Source organism: Babylonia areolata, chromosome 24 (genome assembly GCF_041734735.1).
Source record: "Babylonia areolata isolate BAREFJ2019XMU chromosome 24, ASM4173473v1, whole genome shotgun sequence".
Lineage (NCBI taxonomy): Eukaryota > Metazoa > Mollusca > Gastropoda > Neogastropoda > Buccinidae > Babylonia > Babylonia areolata.
In genome coordinates, this window is record NC_134899.1 from 41713535 (window position 1) to 41731034 (window position 17500).

Below are 17500 nucleotides of genomic sequence, written 5' to 3' on the forward strand. Positions count from 1 at the left end.
ACTTTATAGCTGGTAGTGAGGGATCTGAGACTGTTGACTCTTTTTGTGCATGTATGGCCTGGCTAAGTCTGTTTGAACAGGGTGTTCGGAACTTTCACTGAACAGGTAGTCTAGTCTGATGTGCTTGAAGTCGCATGCTTAGACACAGAAGAAATAAGGAAAATAACATACTCAGGTGTGGTATTACCATTGATAGGGACAGAAACACTTAGCTGTCTTTGTATTTATATTTTCATTAAATTAATTGAACTCCTCATCCATCCACATGTGACTTATTTGAACCTACTCATCTGTCCACGTGTGACTTAGGAGCTGCAATTATGGTAACTTTGACAATTCATCTACCATTATTCTAATTCAAATGCAGTTCTACTGAAGTAATTCTTCACTACCAGAATACAGCGTTTTGAAAAGCCATATTGTGATTGTAACTCCATATATAAACTTAGAGAAAAACTTGCCAGACATTAGCTAATTTCATCAAAGAAGGTAGAAGACTAGATTAAAGGTAACAGTTTCAGATGAAATTGAATATATATATAGTTACAAAAGAACCCAGTAAACATGCATGGAGTGCCAGTCCACAAAGGGATTGTGAAATGGATTTCAATGCTGCTTTCTATCCTTGTATCACATGAACGGGGAAAAGAGATGCAACTGATGATTAGATGGAATATGACAAAGAACAGTTTCCATTATGAATAAGTATAATTATAGTTCCATTTGGCTAGCATTGCTTTGCAGTTGGATTGTTGTACCTTAGTATTTGTGTGTGTGTGTGTGTGTGTGTGTGTGTGTGTGTGTGTGTGAGCCATTTTTAATTTTGACCATGGCCATCACATGACAGTACTTGGCTGAACTTGTTCAAAACAAAAGGAAGCTAATGATGATCTCATCATCACTTGATTTTATTAACATACCAGTGTTCTCTTTTTAACATGATGTATGGAAATGTCATGTGCCATGCTGTCATTCAGGATTATTCTTGGTCCAAAGTTAAACAGTTGTACTTGTAGCAGTGGTGATTATGATGGTAGTTCTGGATGTGGTGATGGTAGTGGTGGCGGTGGTGGTTGTGTTAGTAGCAGTAGTTGTAGTAGTAATAAACAAGAAAATCAGTCAATTTATTGTTGTGCAGTATCCTTGTGAACCTCTAGTCATAGTAATGCTGTAGTAATTGTAGTAGTAGTAATAGTAGTAGTAGTCATTGTATGAGGGCATTTCAGTAAGTTCTGGATGGATATAATTTATGAAGTGACAAAAAGAAATTATTATTTAATGATAATAGTCACTTTTATCATGGAATACACTTCGGTTGTCTAGAACATACAACTGTTGAATTTTTAACTGCAAGGCAAAATGTATGGACAGGGTGACTGCACTTCTCAAGCAGATATTGAACTGAGCAGATGTAATTTCCATGCTGTGATTTTGTATGACTTTCGAAAAGGTGTTCCTCCTGAAGAATTACTTTTTGAGTTTGTCAGTGTGTTTTGAGCAAAAAAATCCTTCCAAAGCCACAGTGTTCAGGTGGTACAAATAATTTTAGTTCAAAAGACCGACACTTTGAGATGACAACCATACCAACTGGCCATTTACTTGGGTTATCGAGGATGAAGTAACCATGGTGAAGTCATTGATCAAGGACAGTTCCAGAATAACATACCAGGAGATACAACAGGAGCTGGATATGTCATTGGGAAGCAGGAGTACAGTTCTGCATGATCAGCTTGGTGTCAGCAAATGTTGCAGCCGTGGAGTCCATCACAAGTCAACTGAAGAGTTCAAGAGTGTGAGAGAAGAATGGTATATATACATATGCTGAGGAAATCCAATGGAGGAATTGTTCAAATCGCGCCTGGGGAAAGGAAATACTGACAGGTGATGAAACATGGGAGTTTTTCTCTTGATAAGGCCGTGTAACCATGATACCTTTGAGGAAAGAGAGACAGTGACCCCCATTTGGGTTTATCTACCATTGCCTACCCAAGGTCTTCAAGGAATGGTGCAAGCACCGCCCAAGCATGGGCACCCTTGGCCTGCTGTGCTGCTGCACCATGACAGTGCCAGCACTCACACTGTGGCAGCAGTTGTGGACTTTCTGGCTGATAATAATGAAAAGTTGTTCACTTATCTGCCTTATTCACCAGAGCTGGTCCCCTGTGACTGATTTCTTTATCCTTCCATCAATGAGCAGTTCCAGGGGAAGAAGTTCCAGACTTACGAATGTGCCTGAGCTTACTTTGAGGGTGTTATCTCTGCCATACCCCAGTCAACATGGTCGGGTGTCTTTGACAAGTGGTTTTAGAGGATGACCAAGTACATCATGGCTGAGGGAGGGTACTTTGAGAAATTGGACTGGTCTGCTGACCGTTCGGTTTTAGAGGCATCTCAGAACTTATTGAACAGCCCTCATAGTAGTATCACGCGTTACATAAAAATATTACACTGAGAAAGAGAGAGGAGGGGAGGGTGGAAAGAGAAAGAGATTTCTGTAGTTGGAAAGTTTTTGCTTTTTGTTTGTGTGGTTTTTGTTTCGTTTTTTCAACACATCCTTTTTTCTTATGGCAACAGGCCTCTTTGCTTTTGTTTTTTTCCACCTCCCATCTTCAGTTGTTCTTGTAGATTTCTTATTTCCTTTGCTGGCTTCATAGTGAGAAAGTAGCATCAGTCTGTGACATATTTCATGATTAATTAGAATACACCCTCAGCTTTGAAATCATATGACTCTCAAGGTATTGTGACCGACACAATAATCATGAGAGAGCTCATCGTCTTCAGTTTAACGTCTATCCACTTGAAGTGATATTAGACTGAAAAAACAACAACAAAAAACAAAAAAAAGAAAGAAAAAAAACGTGGGGGTAGGGGTTGTGGGAGGGGTGGTGGGGGGTAAAAGCGTGTGGAGGGTGAATAGGGAGAGACAACGCTCGGGAAAATGAGAGAGGTGATGCATCAGTTGTGTCCATGTTTCTCTCTGTGTGTTTCTGTTCTTGCTTCATGCCTCCCTTCACCCTTCTCATCCTCTGGCTGCATTCTTGACATGCACATGTCAGTCATCAAAATGTGACTTAACAAAAATTATTGAAAAAAAAAAACCAACAAAAAAAATAAAAGGTGGCAGACAAGAATATATAATATATATATATATTTAAATATTTCTTTATCCTGTTTCTGAGTACACCAGGTATGGATCAACCAGACTAACTTTGCTTCTGTAAAGAGAAAAAAGAAAGAAGCAGCATGGAATGGACACATTTGAGTGATAGTCCTGTTACTGTATAAAAAGAAAAAGATGTTCACAGGCACATGTGATGAGACACACTCACACCCATAAATTATATACATGTGCGTATACACACACACACACACACACACACACAGAGCGGCATACACTTTTTTTAGGTTCACTGTGTCATTGGTTACATGCAAATGCAATGACAATCAAGATATAATTGTTTGGGCCATTACGTGGCAAATATGTAGGTCATCATGTGGCAAATTATATAGGCCATTATATGGCACAATCTGTCACTATCAATCTGATGACCTCAGTTAACTACACCATATTGATACATTTGATATGACCATATTTCTGTTCTGTCCCTCTTTCTATCTGCCTCTTTCATCCTTTCCCTCATTTCTTCCCCATGTCTTTTTATCTCACTTCTGTCTTCTTCTTCTTTTTTTTCCCCAAATTTTCCTCTTTTTTTTTTTTTTCATTTCCAGCATGTTTTGATTTGCAACTGTATGTGTGGGTGCATGCACATGTGTGTGGTGTGTGACATTAGTGTATGCACACCCCTGCATATGCGTGTGGGTATGTCTGGGTGATATTAGTGAGAGGCAGCAATTGATTGATCGATCTGCTCCAGTATAACACACGCACAATCTCTCATCCACCTGCCCCTTTTCTTTTCCTCCTCTTGCCCGCCCATGCTCCCCCCTCTTCCTCCACGCCCCCATGTTTATGTCCTGTTCGTTTTACGCGACAAACCCTGCTGTGTTATCTATCTGTGTTACTGGCGTCACAAGCACCTCCTCCCTCCCACCCTCTCCACTCCATCGAAGTAACCCAGCAGGCTTCGTACGTGCTTTTCCAGTCGCTTCACCGTCCCCGCCCCCCAGACTTCCACCCCCTCCCCTCTGCTCCCTTCCCCTTCTCACTCCGCCAGTGACGCAGCTGTTTTTGCGGACTTTTCCTGATCGTTCAGTGTGATTGGGAGAGAGAGGGTGGACTGAGGAGGACCATGATTCAGCAAGTCCTCCAGCGTCGAGAACAGTCCACCAAGCGCGCACGGTTTCACGCTGCAGGCAGTGTGCACGGTCCTGATTGGTCGAGACTGCTCGCACCGCGCCCTACAAACTGAATTAATTATATAGCCGGAAAAGTCCGCCAGTTTTCCAGTCCGTGGTCCGCGTACAAGGCGGATTGAACTTGAGAGATCTGCTGGCAGTTTTGTGGTGTAGAGATCGTGAAAAAATATTCCAAACAGGGTCGTACATACGTTCAGTTACGACGTGATGGTCGTAAGTTTTGTTTCATATCAGTTTTTCTGTCGTCTGCTTGTGATGTTTCTTGACCTGCCATGTTTCATAGAAATGTGGAACTCTGTAGCTCTCAGTGTGGACCGAACTGGTTCGTTTTCGCAGAGTTAAGTCATCGTACAATGACCTTATAGTCAGTTGTTCATAAATATATTAAGAGTACAGCCGACACTTCAATTTCTATATCGGTTTACCAGTTTATCTCAGGCTAGAGCTATTTCTTTGTAAGACAACCTAGTCGACATGTTACGTGCCGGAAATATTTAGTCCGCCAAGGAGTGGTCCGTGACGACCAGGAAGTCCGCCAGTCACGAGCCAGTCATGTGCTCTCTCCGACCCAACCGCTGGTTGGCTCAAAATGATCACGTGGTCTTTTTATTCGTGCAGCAGAAGAGTTCGTCACAAGAGTCCACCACTTCGATTCGAGCACCGCTTGTGTCACGGTCGGCGAGTGCGGCGACACTGTCGTTCAGAAACTTATCCGAGTTTTCAAAACATTTACCGATTCGGTACTCAGATTGCTAGGTTGGTTCAGTTCTTGTGAACGTATTCACTGGCGATCGTGTCGAGAATGACAATGGGCTCTTGAGCGCGCGGCTGTGTGTGTGTGTGTGTGTGTGTGTGTGTGCGCGCGCGCGCACTTTAAGACGTAGACACACAATCCTCATAGAACTTTGATGATAATTGTAAGAACAATGCTTAGACATTGAATACAATACTACAGGAATCAGAAGACTGACGAGAACACTTAATAGGATATTGTGAGGCTTGGTATGTGTGTGTGCGTGTTGGTCTGTCTTTACCACCACTGTCTCACAAAGAATACTACAGCTGCCACTAGGCATTCTTTCGAAGATCTGTGTCTGTGTGTTGTGCGTGTAAAAATTTTCCATGTTAGAATGGCGTTTTAAATTTTTTTTTTTTTAATTGGCATGCAATGATTTGATTTCGATAGCAACAGCTGCGATTGCAATTCTCTTGGAGGTGTGTGTGTGTGTGTGTGTGTGTTAAAATTTGTATATTAGAATGCTGACTTTAACTGGCCGCGACAATTTAATTTTGACAGCGTTATGCTCATCCAGAAGTTCGAGTCTAGATACATGGGACCGGCATGCAGAATGCTTGTTTTGAAGGGAATATGGAAATTGTTGGACATTTTGTGAAGGGATATAATGAATAGCAGTGCTGATTTCACACATCCTTCAGTGTGTCCATCCATATATAGCACATCCTGGTACCAACCTGCCACTCTGCAAATTGATTGATACTCACACACACACACACACACACACATACACACATACACACACACTCTCATTTGTTATGTTATATTCTAGGGTTGATAGTAGTAGCATAAAACACACTCAACACGCCGTTCATGACATTATTCCAACCATGTCGGGGGAAGAGCCATTCTCTTCTAGTGATCTCCCCTAGTCACTTACAATAACACAATCAAATAAGACAAATGTTACATCATTTACACTCATTTACACTCACATGTAAATACACAATACACACCTACTGATTTGCATGCAGAAACATGGATGCACATGCTTGCATATATACGTGCACACACGCGTACAAATCTATACACACTAAAATAATATTTTGGTATTATATGTTGGAAGTGCATATGCATACACAAGCATTACCATGTTTGTAATGGCTGATAATCAGTCTCTAAAAAAGAGAAAAAAGCATGCATGGTTGCATGCACTGGCATTCATCATGCATGCAGATATGCAGTTTTACTTGAAGTTGAAAATACCAACATATGTAAGGGCAACACAGACAGACACACACACACACACACACACACACACACACACACATTGTAAATATGAAACGCTATGCTTGTTTTTTGAGAAGTATTGCCAATGATTATGAAAAAAATCCTTCTAGCAGTAACAGCTGTCAAGAGTGAGATTGCAAGATTGACTCATTCAATACAGAGCTGACTTGTTTTAAAGTTCTGCACATTGAGAAAAAAAAAACATTTTGTTTTACGCATGTATTGACCACATATAGCCCATACAGGGATGGATGCACACGCATGCACAGTCTTTTTGCCTCTCACAGATTGCTGACATGCATAAACTGACTTGAGCATGCTGCTGTGAGACATGCAAATAAGTGTTTGTGTTATTCAGTACCACACGCACACACTTTCTCGCAGTTGCATGCGTACGCACATTCTAACACAACTGCAGACTGGCTTGCTTACATTGTTCAGGTAGACATGTCATGTGGGTCTTTAACACCACCCTGGCGCTTGCGTTGAAGGTGTAAAATTTTATCTCACGGCCAGTCTACACACCACGACCACCATCTGTCAGGCAGAACACTTGAACAGAAAACAGACGAATAGCAACAGGCTTTGAAGTGCCACTCCAGCCTGTGAAATCTCTGTCTGTTGTCTTTCTTCAGTCTTTTCCTGTGAGTGGTGTGTATAAAGTTGTGCATCAGCTACAGTGGTTGGTCAGCTGCACATTTTTTTTAACATAAACTCAAGACAGTGTGCATCCAGAGGCATCGTGGCAGATTTGGTAAGGCCTTGGATTTCATATCCAATGCTCACCAGTAATCAGAGTTCTAGAACCCGTTTCGGCATGGTGTTGTGTCCTTGGGAAAGGCACTTTACTCTGCTTTTCCTCACTCTGCTCAGGCGTTAATGGGAACCTGACTTTGGAAGGGGGGGAGGTTAAAGTGGTAGACAGAGAGGAGTGGACCCTGCCTTCCTAAGCGAAGCCCTAGACACAGTGAAAATGAATTCTCTGCCCTTACGGTCATTAAAGGCTTTAACCTTTAAAATAACCATGTGCATCTCTGTGACTTGGACTTCCTGTCCACTGTCCGTCTTTGGGTCCCTCTGAACACTGCTCAGCCCATTATCTGCATCTTCCTCTTCAGGGTTTCCTGTATGACAGGTTTTGTATGAGTCATTCTGTGAAATTTAGTTCTGAACTTCTTGTTCAGCCACAATGTGTACAGATTGCAAAGAATGCAGGTTAACTGACTTAAGTCCGATACTGGATTCAATTTTCAGGGCCATGCTTGGTAATATCAAAGACATGGTAATTGGAAGGTATGCCTGAGGTGAATAACCTGTTTTATTCATAAAGTGGTGTTTTTTTTGTGTTTTTTTTTTTTTGGTTTTTTTCCTTAACCATGGCAGGGCCTGGCTTGGTTTCTTGCTTTGAGATTGCTGCAACCTTTTCTGAACTGTAACTTGATCCTTTCACCCCTTTTGGGTGTGGGAGCATGATAATACCAAAATGATCAGACCAGGAAAGGCATAATGCAAACAGCTGTCAAGTGCAGTTATGTACCCAGAATGCTTTACATTTAAACCTATGGAGAAGAAAAGAACAGAAGAAAAAAGAACAGAAGTTTGTGTGTGTGTGTGTGTGTGTGTGTGTGTGTGACACAAGGTTTATGTTTAGACCAGCCATCGTGGCGAAGTGGTTAGCGTCGCGGACTGACGGCTGGGAGGACGCGGGTTCGAATCCCAGCGGAGGTGGCCGGCTCCTACCCAGAGTTGAGTGTGCTGTGGGCTTAAATGGGGAGACTGGGACCACACAGTCGAGTGTCATCCACTTCAAGGATGCGTCTTTGGGTGTGTTGCTCAAATTACCTGACCAACACTGCAAGTGTCTGTATCTCTCGGGCCTGGTTAACGCCGGGATATCATTATGATAGGAAGCGTAGAGTACAGCCTTGTCACGCAGTCCCAAACCAAAATGGACCTCCATAGCAACATTGTCATCATCATCGTCATCCTCCCTCTCCTTCATCGTCATCAATATAAAACAAAATAGTCTCAAAGTCTGCGGCCTTTCATGCCATGCTCTCATGATGACCTCAGTTTCGATACCCCTCCACTTCCGTGCTTGGGGTGAGTCCTGTCAATGTCGTCGGTGTCGGCAGATTCATGGGTGGCTGTTGTTTGAGGGACGTGGTGGCGGTCTCCACTCTGGGAGGGACGCTCACTCAGTCTGGCTCCGCGACTAAGCCATTATTGTCGTTAGTAGGGTGCTTAGTAGGTGGTGTCCTAAGTACGTTAAAAACAGAACAGGCACCACTGAACACCACCGAAGTGACTCAGCAGCAGTGCAGGGTCTCCTCTGGTGTGTGGCCTCCTGGCGACCTAACATCGATGGTTCCCTGTGGACTGCCGACGCTGGAACTGCGACGGACGAACCCGGGTGTGGCCGTGTATGGGGGAATCCAAATGAGCAGCATGGGAGTAATGCCACTGAAATGGTGCAGATGATGGGGCAGCAAAAAAAAAAAAAAAAAAAAAAAAAGGTTTATGTTTAGAATTTTCTCGAGGTTTGTTCGTAGTAGTACCTTTGGTTTTTGGTTTTTGCTTAGTATGGTTCATGTTTTAATTGGCTGGCATAAAACTGATCAGTATTCTTTCGGCTATAGTTGATTTGGATATATACGATTATGCAGAAAATAAGTGTCACAGAACATTGACAGTGAAATAACATAAGCGTGATACAACAGTGAGCTCAGCCCACACTACAGTTCAACTAGCTAGCAGTCAGTTGTTGTTTTTTTTATAACTTTTTCATTTTGTTGCATGACATGACACTGTTGTCATGGAGGAACCTTTGCTACGATTATTTCCTCATGTGATTAGCTGCAGCTTGTTTCTATATGTGTGACCAAGCGCGCTATGCTTGCTCCAACACTATTCACGCACAAGCCAGAGCAGACGACGTTTTCCGTCCTAACCCTTGCACAGAATATGTGACGTCACTCTGCTTACATCATTTTGTCCTGGCCAGACCACCTGCTGACTGCTCGACCAGTGTCGCGTCGCGATACGTCATTGGCTGAGAGCAAACTTGTGTTTCTGTTCCACAGTATTTAATTAATAGCTCTTTTCTCAGATCAGTAAACAACTAGTATTATATACTGGCAGAATCGTCTTAATTCCATCTTTAAATCTATTCCATTTATGTTTGCCTACGTGAAACTGATTTAACGCAGTTTGTAATTTTCAGTGACGAGCTCGTTAAAACTGACCCTGTTCAGGTGACTTAAATTAAGATTATAAATTCATCTTAAATAATCAACACTTTATTTTACACTCATTATAAAGTAGGCGTTGAGCTCTTTCTTTTGCAACTTATCCGATGCAAATCGGTTCAGGAATCATTTAGAAATCTGTTTCTGAACACCTTGTAACAAGCACAGTTCTCATCATCAGATTAGTGACGATCTGGTTTGCAGCCCACGTGATTGTCTTTGTAGTTCGCCTAATTTGTATAAATTGGCCGAGCGGGTGATGAGTGGTTTTAATCAACTCCAACCGAACAAACTTGACCTTAAGGGTGTAGACGCCAATAGGTCGTTAAACTCCAATAGTAGGATGAGTGGTCACTTCCACACCCGAGCCAGCCGCGGCCAGCACCTGCTTTCTTTGTCTCTTGCCGTGTAGTGGTCAGTGTTGTTCCCACAACAGCAACATCTCGCAACGTATGGCTGCACTGTCTTCTCTTTTTGTCTTCTCTTATTGTCTTCTCCTAGTTGTCTTCTTCTCATATTCTCTTCTCTTAGGTTTTCTTCTCATCTAATAACTATTGTAAATAAAACAATAGAAAAACCCATTTGTGACTGGCCTCTATATGTTCCTGGCCTGTGCGTGGGATCTTGTCTATCCTTTCATTCAATCAATCATTTAGTTAAGTCTTTTGTGCCATACCCTATTAGAACCACTCGGAGCACGGCTACATATGTAAGTAACTTACACAAGTTACAGGTTTTTTCTGTAATTATGTGATCAGTACAAATTGTTTCCACATGTGTGTGTGTGTGTGTGTGTGCACGTGTGTGTGTACTCCCCACAATAGACACATTTGTGATCTAAATTGTTAATAACCTTTTGAAAAGAAAGTGTTTTTGGGGTAGGTATGTCTGAAGGAGATGGAGAGGGAGGCTGTTCTACGCCTGGGCAAACCACCAAGCGAGGAGGAGGCTCAGACCATTCACAGACTGCTGACCGCTCAGACAGGTGTCGTTGATGTGAAGGTAATGCAAGCTGGACAGGGTGGGCAACATGGAATGCAAATCATTCATTCATCATTAAGCCATAGCACCTCATGTAGGAGGTCACATGGACACATACAAGCCACACTACTGCCATAGAAAAATGTTATACATGCATATCAATGATAATTTCATACGAAATTGGAAATTTGAATCTTGCTGTTCTGATGTTACATTATCACTGAAATTCAAGAGTAGAAAAACACGGGGGGAGAGAGGAGTGGGGGAGGGGGTGGGGTTTGGGGGAACATGGGGGGCGGGTGCGTGGGGGGGGGGGGGGGGGGGGGGGGGCGGAGCGGAGAAAAGGGAAAAAAAAGATGGTAGAGAGATGGAGAGAGATAAGTCATTGTACCAGGAAGGTGGACCCACATAAAACATAACTCAAAAACAAAACAAACCACTTGAGCTGCTGTGTGCTGTTGTATTGCATGCATTGTATGTGTTGCTTTTTTTTGCTTTTTTTTTTGTTTTGTTTTGTTTTGCTTTGATTTCCTTTGTTTTCAGGTTTCCTCATTGCCTTCATCATGCTTTGTATCCAACTTCACCTTTCTTTTGACTGGTGTTACTTTCACAGAGAGAAAGACAGAGAGACAGAGAGAGAGAGAGGAAGATGACTGGTTACATGGTTTGATAGTTGTCTGTTTTGTCGTCCTTAACATGACTGTACATGGCAATGAGGATGTACCATGTGATGCACATGCTGTTGTCCAAGCACTGCACCAGATTATAGATCTATAGAAGAGGAGGATACTCATTTTTTCCCAAAGAAACAATATGCATATGTCTAGTGGATCTTTGTCATTCCCCACTGTTCGCATATTGTTATTTCCAGTTTTCTCATAGTTAGTACTTCAACTATGTTAATACTGGAGACGCTAAGCATTGAGGACATTATTGTTCCTAGTTTATATATATTTTTGTTAATTTTATTTTCTAAAATTTTCTTCTTTCTTTCTTTTTTATTTTTTATTTACGGTCTGTCTCACCACACTCCCTTTTTTTCTTCCCTGTTTTGTTTTCTTTCTTTCTTCCCTTCTTTCACTCATTGTTTATTGTCCCTCTCCCATCTTCCTTTGATTCTTTCTTTTTTTTTTTGACACTCTTTGGTCAGTCCTTTTTGTTCTTCACTCTTTCTTTTTGAAAAACAAACACACAAACACTCAAGACAAACACACACAATAACTTGTTTGTCTCCTGTGAATTACACAGCCCATCATCACACACAGTTTTGCCAGGCATTTTTGGGAAGAGGGAGTGGTATGAATTGTGAGGTGAATTTCAGCAATGAGTATGTTTACATATATATATATATATATATGCTCAAGTTGCTCATTCTTGGATCATTCTCTAATCGGTATCTACGGTCTGTTTAACAGCCAGTCTTTGTTATGCTCAAGGACACTGTTCAAGACATCAGTTGACCTCAAGAGCAACAGCTGATACTTGTCTGATAGGTCGATAATATCCACCATTCACCATTCGCCTATCGGTCAGGGGTCTCCGTTTTGTGTGTGGGTGTAAACAAACCAAAGATGGAATAAGAGTTGTTTGGTATGTATGTGTGTGTTATGTACGTATAAACGTATGTATGCATGCATCAGTGTATTTATTTATATTGTGTACATATGTATGCATGTGTTTACAAACGCGCATATGCATGACTGGTGTGTTTTTGCATATGTTTGTTCGCTTGCATTTGTGTGTCCATAAAGTGGATGGGATAGACTTATAGGGAGAGAGAGATCAGGTCAGACTGAGCCCAGTGCCAGTTGTGGTGGTGTTGTTTTTATAGGTGCGTTTTAGCTTTTCAGTGGTGATTGTTTCTGAATAGTCATAGTTGTCACAAATATTGCTCTTAACACCAATTGATGAATTTTGTAATGTATGCATTTATGCATGTACCAGTCACATACGTGTATGTGTGTGTGTCTGTGTGCATGCGCACATGTATGTGTACCATATTGATATATGTGTACATGTACATATGCAAAAATCATCAAATGCCACCAACCGGCCACATTTCCAAATGTGTCAGTCATGATGGTTCTGGAAGGGGATAGTGAGATGATAGCATTGACAGTAAAACTCCAACCATGTTATCCTGTTGACAGCAGCTGTTGATCATTCCAACAATGAGGTGATAAGAGGGGGTCTGTAAATGGGAGAGTGGCTTGGAGAGAGAGAGAGAGAGAGAGAGAGAGAGAGAGATTGATTTTTCAGACATGAGTTACACGTTGACAGGACTGCTGTACATTGTAAAAGTGGGTTTTTTTTTAATTACTTTATTTCTTTATCATTATCATTATTATACAAACAGTTGTGATTTTTACAGATTGTGCTTTAACTTATTTTGGTTGGTGTGTGTGTATGTGCCTGTGTTTGTTTGCACACTTTGTGTGTGTGTGTGTGTGCAAGAGGGAGAGAGAGAGAGTGTGTGAGTGTTCGACTCTCACTCAATAAGCAAGCAAGCAAGCAATTGTTAGTGGTCAGAATCAGATGACGGTAGTTCTCAGTTTTGATGGATTAACGTTAACTTACTGACTACAACGCTAACACACATCATCATCTCCATTATATGTAATTGGCATTGCGAATTTTTTTCCTTGTTCTTTTGTGTGTGCGTGTGTGTGTGTGTGGTGGTGGTGGTTTTTCTAACACTGACGCAGCAATGCGCATGTGGCACGGCCATGCGCAATTTACCGACGGCAAACTGAATGCGCAAACGTTAAGTAGAACCGTACTTTCGTACGAAAGACAAAGGTGCACATGTTTCCGAAGGTAAAGTACTAGATGCCATTAGGCACTTCCTTAAAACATACGGCAATGCCATGCAAACTGTCGTTGCACCGAATTAGGGCCTATCAACTTTCTTGTCACTGGTGACGTAAAACGATATTCCATAGGCACGTGCATTTGGTTTATACACACACCGGAGACTTTCGTCTTTTAGTGTGCGTGCGCGCGTGTATGAAGCAGTGTGTGTGTGTGTGTGTGTGTGTGTGTGTGTGTGTGTCAGAGAGAGAGAGAGAGAGAGAGAGAGAGAGAGCGGACACTACAAATTATCCGGGATACTAAAGAATCAAAGTTACGCACACACACACGCACGCACGCACGCACACACAGAGGATATTGTTCAAAGTGATTCTACTTCCCTTCTACGGGTTTGGGGAAAGCCACACGGACTTAAACAACTTCTAATTTTATTAAGTCCATTGGAGAAAGCGAAGCTCGAAGGATTGTTTTGGTGACGACGTTTAGATCATAATATGTATCATTTTAACACCCCACACATGTGACTCGCAATCCGGGTTTCTGGTTCCAGCCAGGTGTCGCAGTTGAACAGGAGTAGAGGGGTTAATTGTGCTGAGGGGTGGGGTCGGTGGGTTTTCGTGTGGAACTGCGAGTTTTGTTTAGTTTTGACATGGTTCAACATAGTTTCCCAGTAACTGCACATGATAACGCGAAATGGGTACCCGGGACGTAAAATATATGTGAAGGGACGGGAAAGGAGGGGTGGGTGGGGGGATATGCGTAACATTTGTCGTGGTGAGATTGAGGGGGGCGGGAGAGGGAATTGCGGAGGAAGAGGAGGGGTTATAAAAATTAATGCGAGTGATGAATGAGGGTTCTGAAATATTACTCTCTTTGTAATATTTCTCTCTCTCTCTCTCTCTCTCTCTCTCTCTCTCTCTCTTTGTGTGTGTGTGTGTGTGTGTGTGTGTGTTCACTTTCATATGTAATTTTATTAACGCCATGCGTGTGCGCCCCCCTCCTCCCCGCCCCCCTCTCTCTGTGTTTGTGTGTGTGTGTGTGTTATTTGTTCCTTTTTCCTATGTATTTTATTAGCACTATGCTTGTGCCTCTGTGTGAATGTGTGTGTCAAAAGTCAAAGTCAAAATTTTTATTTCAAAATGGTAATTGAATAAGCAACAACTGCTTTTTTTTTTTTTTTTTTCATCAAGCCATCTAGAAGGGGGGGTAAGCACGCTGGTGCTTACCTATTATTCTCGAAAGTAAAGGATTTTGTCTTGTCTAGTCTGTATAGTCTCTCGGGTGGGGAGGGGGGATGCTGGGGTGAGGGGGGCGTGGGGTTGAGGGGAGAGGAGGGTAGATGGATGGGGTGGGGGGGGTGAAGGTGGAACGGGTATGGAGGAAGTGGGTGTAAAGGTACTTGGGTCCCAGCAGATGGTCTGTACCAGACCTGGTTTGCCCGAAGGTTTTTTGTTGTTGTTGTTGTTATTGGTGTGTGTGTGTGTGTGTGTGTGTGTGTTTTGTTTTGTTTTGTTTTTGGCTGTGGGTCGCAGTTCTTAAAAACGACCGGACACAGTGACACATATTAATAAAGACTTGCAAAGTCCACTATTGATTATATGTACTCCCCGAATCCCAAGATCTCTTGCAAATTTAACTATAAAACGTCTCTGATGGAATCATACGCGGCTATTGCAACAGTTGCTTCAGTTTGCAGTTCCAGTGAGGTGTCAAAGCGTGCTGACAGATCCATAGGCGCTGCACCACGGCAGACAGTGTCTGATTTTTCCATCAGTAAACCTATCGCGCTGACCAGATCTTGAGAGCCTCGCCAAGGTTTGTGTAAAACATTAACATGGAATGGGGGAAAAAAAAAAAGAAGAGGAAAAAGACGTAAATGAAAGAAACGTTGATATCACTAGAATCGTCTGCAGTACGTACTGAATTCAGAAGACTGAGGAATAAAACTCTACGATGGTTATGGCGTTAAAGCGCCTGTGCTGCACTCAGACGCTGATAGACGTCGTGTGTCGTGACAATAAATGGACCGTGTGGACAGACAGACGAGAGAGACAATCTGGATGATGAGTTGACGAAACGGAACAAATACAACTTCATGTCAACTCAGTTGCCGTCCTGCCCGATACTACCTGCTTCGTGTGAACAGCTTGTGGCTTTCATTCCGTTCAGTTGTTTGTGGTTTTCAGTTTCTCTTCAGTGTGGTCGGACGGATTTCCTTCGGAAGGATGTAAATTCTGGGACCTGTCGAAGAGTTGCGGGGTTTTAACTTTGTGTTCGTGTTTTATCATTATTATTTCTTGAAACCTGTTTTCCCTCTACTATTTAAAAAAAAAAAGTTTTGCAACAGCATAGCCCAGACCACCGTGTCATCCATTGTGCTGATCAATATTTTTTTTAGCGTGATCATAACTAAAGTTGTTTACCGCATGTGAATACCCGGCAACCGAACCTTGAGTTGAACCCTTAGTAAGTAAACAAAGGCAATGACCAGAATTGTGTCCCGAGTTGGTTAAAGTAAGGAGAAGAAAAACAACAACAAAACAACAAAAACCAGTAGAATCGTTTGTGGAGTGCTCAACAACCTTGTTAAAAATAAATGAATAGAAAGAATACATTTCATTTCGATGTCTTGGCCGGTCGTCGTTGCTTCATGCTACAGGGGTGAAATCGGTCTTATCAGACAAGCAGAAATGTCATTTTCTTTGCCGATGTTTACTGAAAGGGAAACAGTTGCAGAAGTAGCCTGCTTTCCCTTCCGAAACGGCAAACTACTAGAAGTTTTCTTGATTCAGAATCAGGTTTCAGCTCATGTGTATGTAAATATATTTCGGTGGTCCCTCACCACCTTCATCAGCTAAACAGACACCGGAATGTCCTGTGTTGGACATGTTGTGGGTGGACAAAGTTCACTGCAGCATTGAAAAAGTTGCCTGGCCATAGGCGCCTGATTGTGGTGTGCTTTTTTGATGAAGCTAGTGAGAGTGACCGTAGCCACCGAAATATGCAAGGTGATATGAGACGTTTGATTCCGAGTCAAGAAAACTGCTACTGCAGTGTCATTCAGAATAGGACAATCTTTACCAACGAAATAACGAACTGACGATTAGTTAGACGGACTATGAGGATCTCTCTTTCGTTTTATGATCACCAGCGCAAAACAAAAATCCTTATTCAGTCGATCCTTCGGAGAGAAGACATGCAGTGGCTTGGTGCAAAGCACGGTTATGTGGCTGTTGATTGGCGAGCCTGGTGCACAGATAACCCCAGAGAGAACTGGGACAGAGCAGAGTCTTAAAATAAAACGTTACAACACACAGTTGTCAGATCTTTGACCTGCCATGCCGAGGCATGGAGAGTATGTGAGTGAGTCAAGAGAACGGTGATAACCGGACAAGTAAGCAGTCATTTGTCAGGGAACAAGATCAAGTTCAGTGAGACAGCCTCCTGATAGTGATAAACTGTTTTGCTGTGTTTCTCTTTGGCCTCTTCCATTCACTGGTATTCCTATATTTTTTGGTGCTAGTTTGCCCCAACCCATATTATCAACAGTCCCCAAACCCCTTTTCCACAACTTTCCCCCACTTTTCCAAACAAATTATTAAATGGAAATTGTATTTTTGCGCACATGTTGGCTATTTAAATACTGTACAAGTTCTTTATCAGAAGGTCTCAAACACGCACATGCACACACACACGCACACACACACACACACACACACACACACACACACACACACAAACTGATGTCCTAAAAAGAGGACAGGGGAAGCAAGGTTTAAACAACTCCTGTAACAAAATGAAACCAATACATTATTTCTGTCATAGGTAAGTTGTTGACAACAAAACTAATTTGAAGATAATGCTACAGACAGACAGACCGAGACCTTTTACAGAATGTTGGAATGAACATTCAAGCATTCTTTGGACTGTAATCCTGCTTTGCAGTAAAGAGGTAGAAAATGCAGGTAAAGGGGGTTGGGAGAGGGGAGGGGGGAGTGTTATTGGACAGGAAGCCTTAGTATAATTTGTTAGTTCATTTGATGTTGAACCAGATGGCTAACACGTGATGCAAGCGAAACCTGATCATTTCTCGAGTATCGTTTACCTCATTGCCAGT

General features: G+C 42.3%; 1 protein-coding gene across 7 annotated transcripts in view; it reads left to right on the forward strand.

Moving 5' to 3' along the window:
- LOC143298813 (copper-transporting ATPase 1-like) overlaps window positions 1-17500 on the forward strand; it is an 81164-nt gene that overhangs the window by 2396 nt on the left and 61268 nt on the right. For 4 of the 7 annotated variants that reach the window (XR_013057436.1, XM_076611792.1, XM_076611797.1 and 1 more), the window contains exons 1-2: window positions 4382-4530; window positions 10474-10593. Coding sequence is in view for 6 of the 7 variants with exons in the window: in XM_076611792.1 (XP_076467907.1) it covers window positions 4525-4530; window positions 10474-10593 (126 nt within the window). In the remaining variant the exon portion in view is untranslated. Of the gene's footprint in view, window positions 1-4381; window positions 4531-6975; window positions 6995-10473; window positions 10594-17500 lie in introns of those variants that run through there. The other 3 variants (XM_076611794.1, XM_076611795.1, XM_076611796.1) reach the window with 2 other exon arrangements.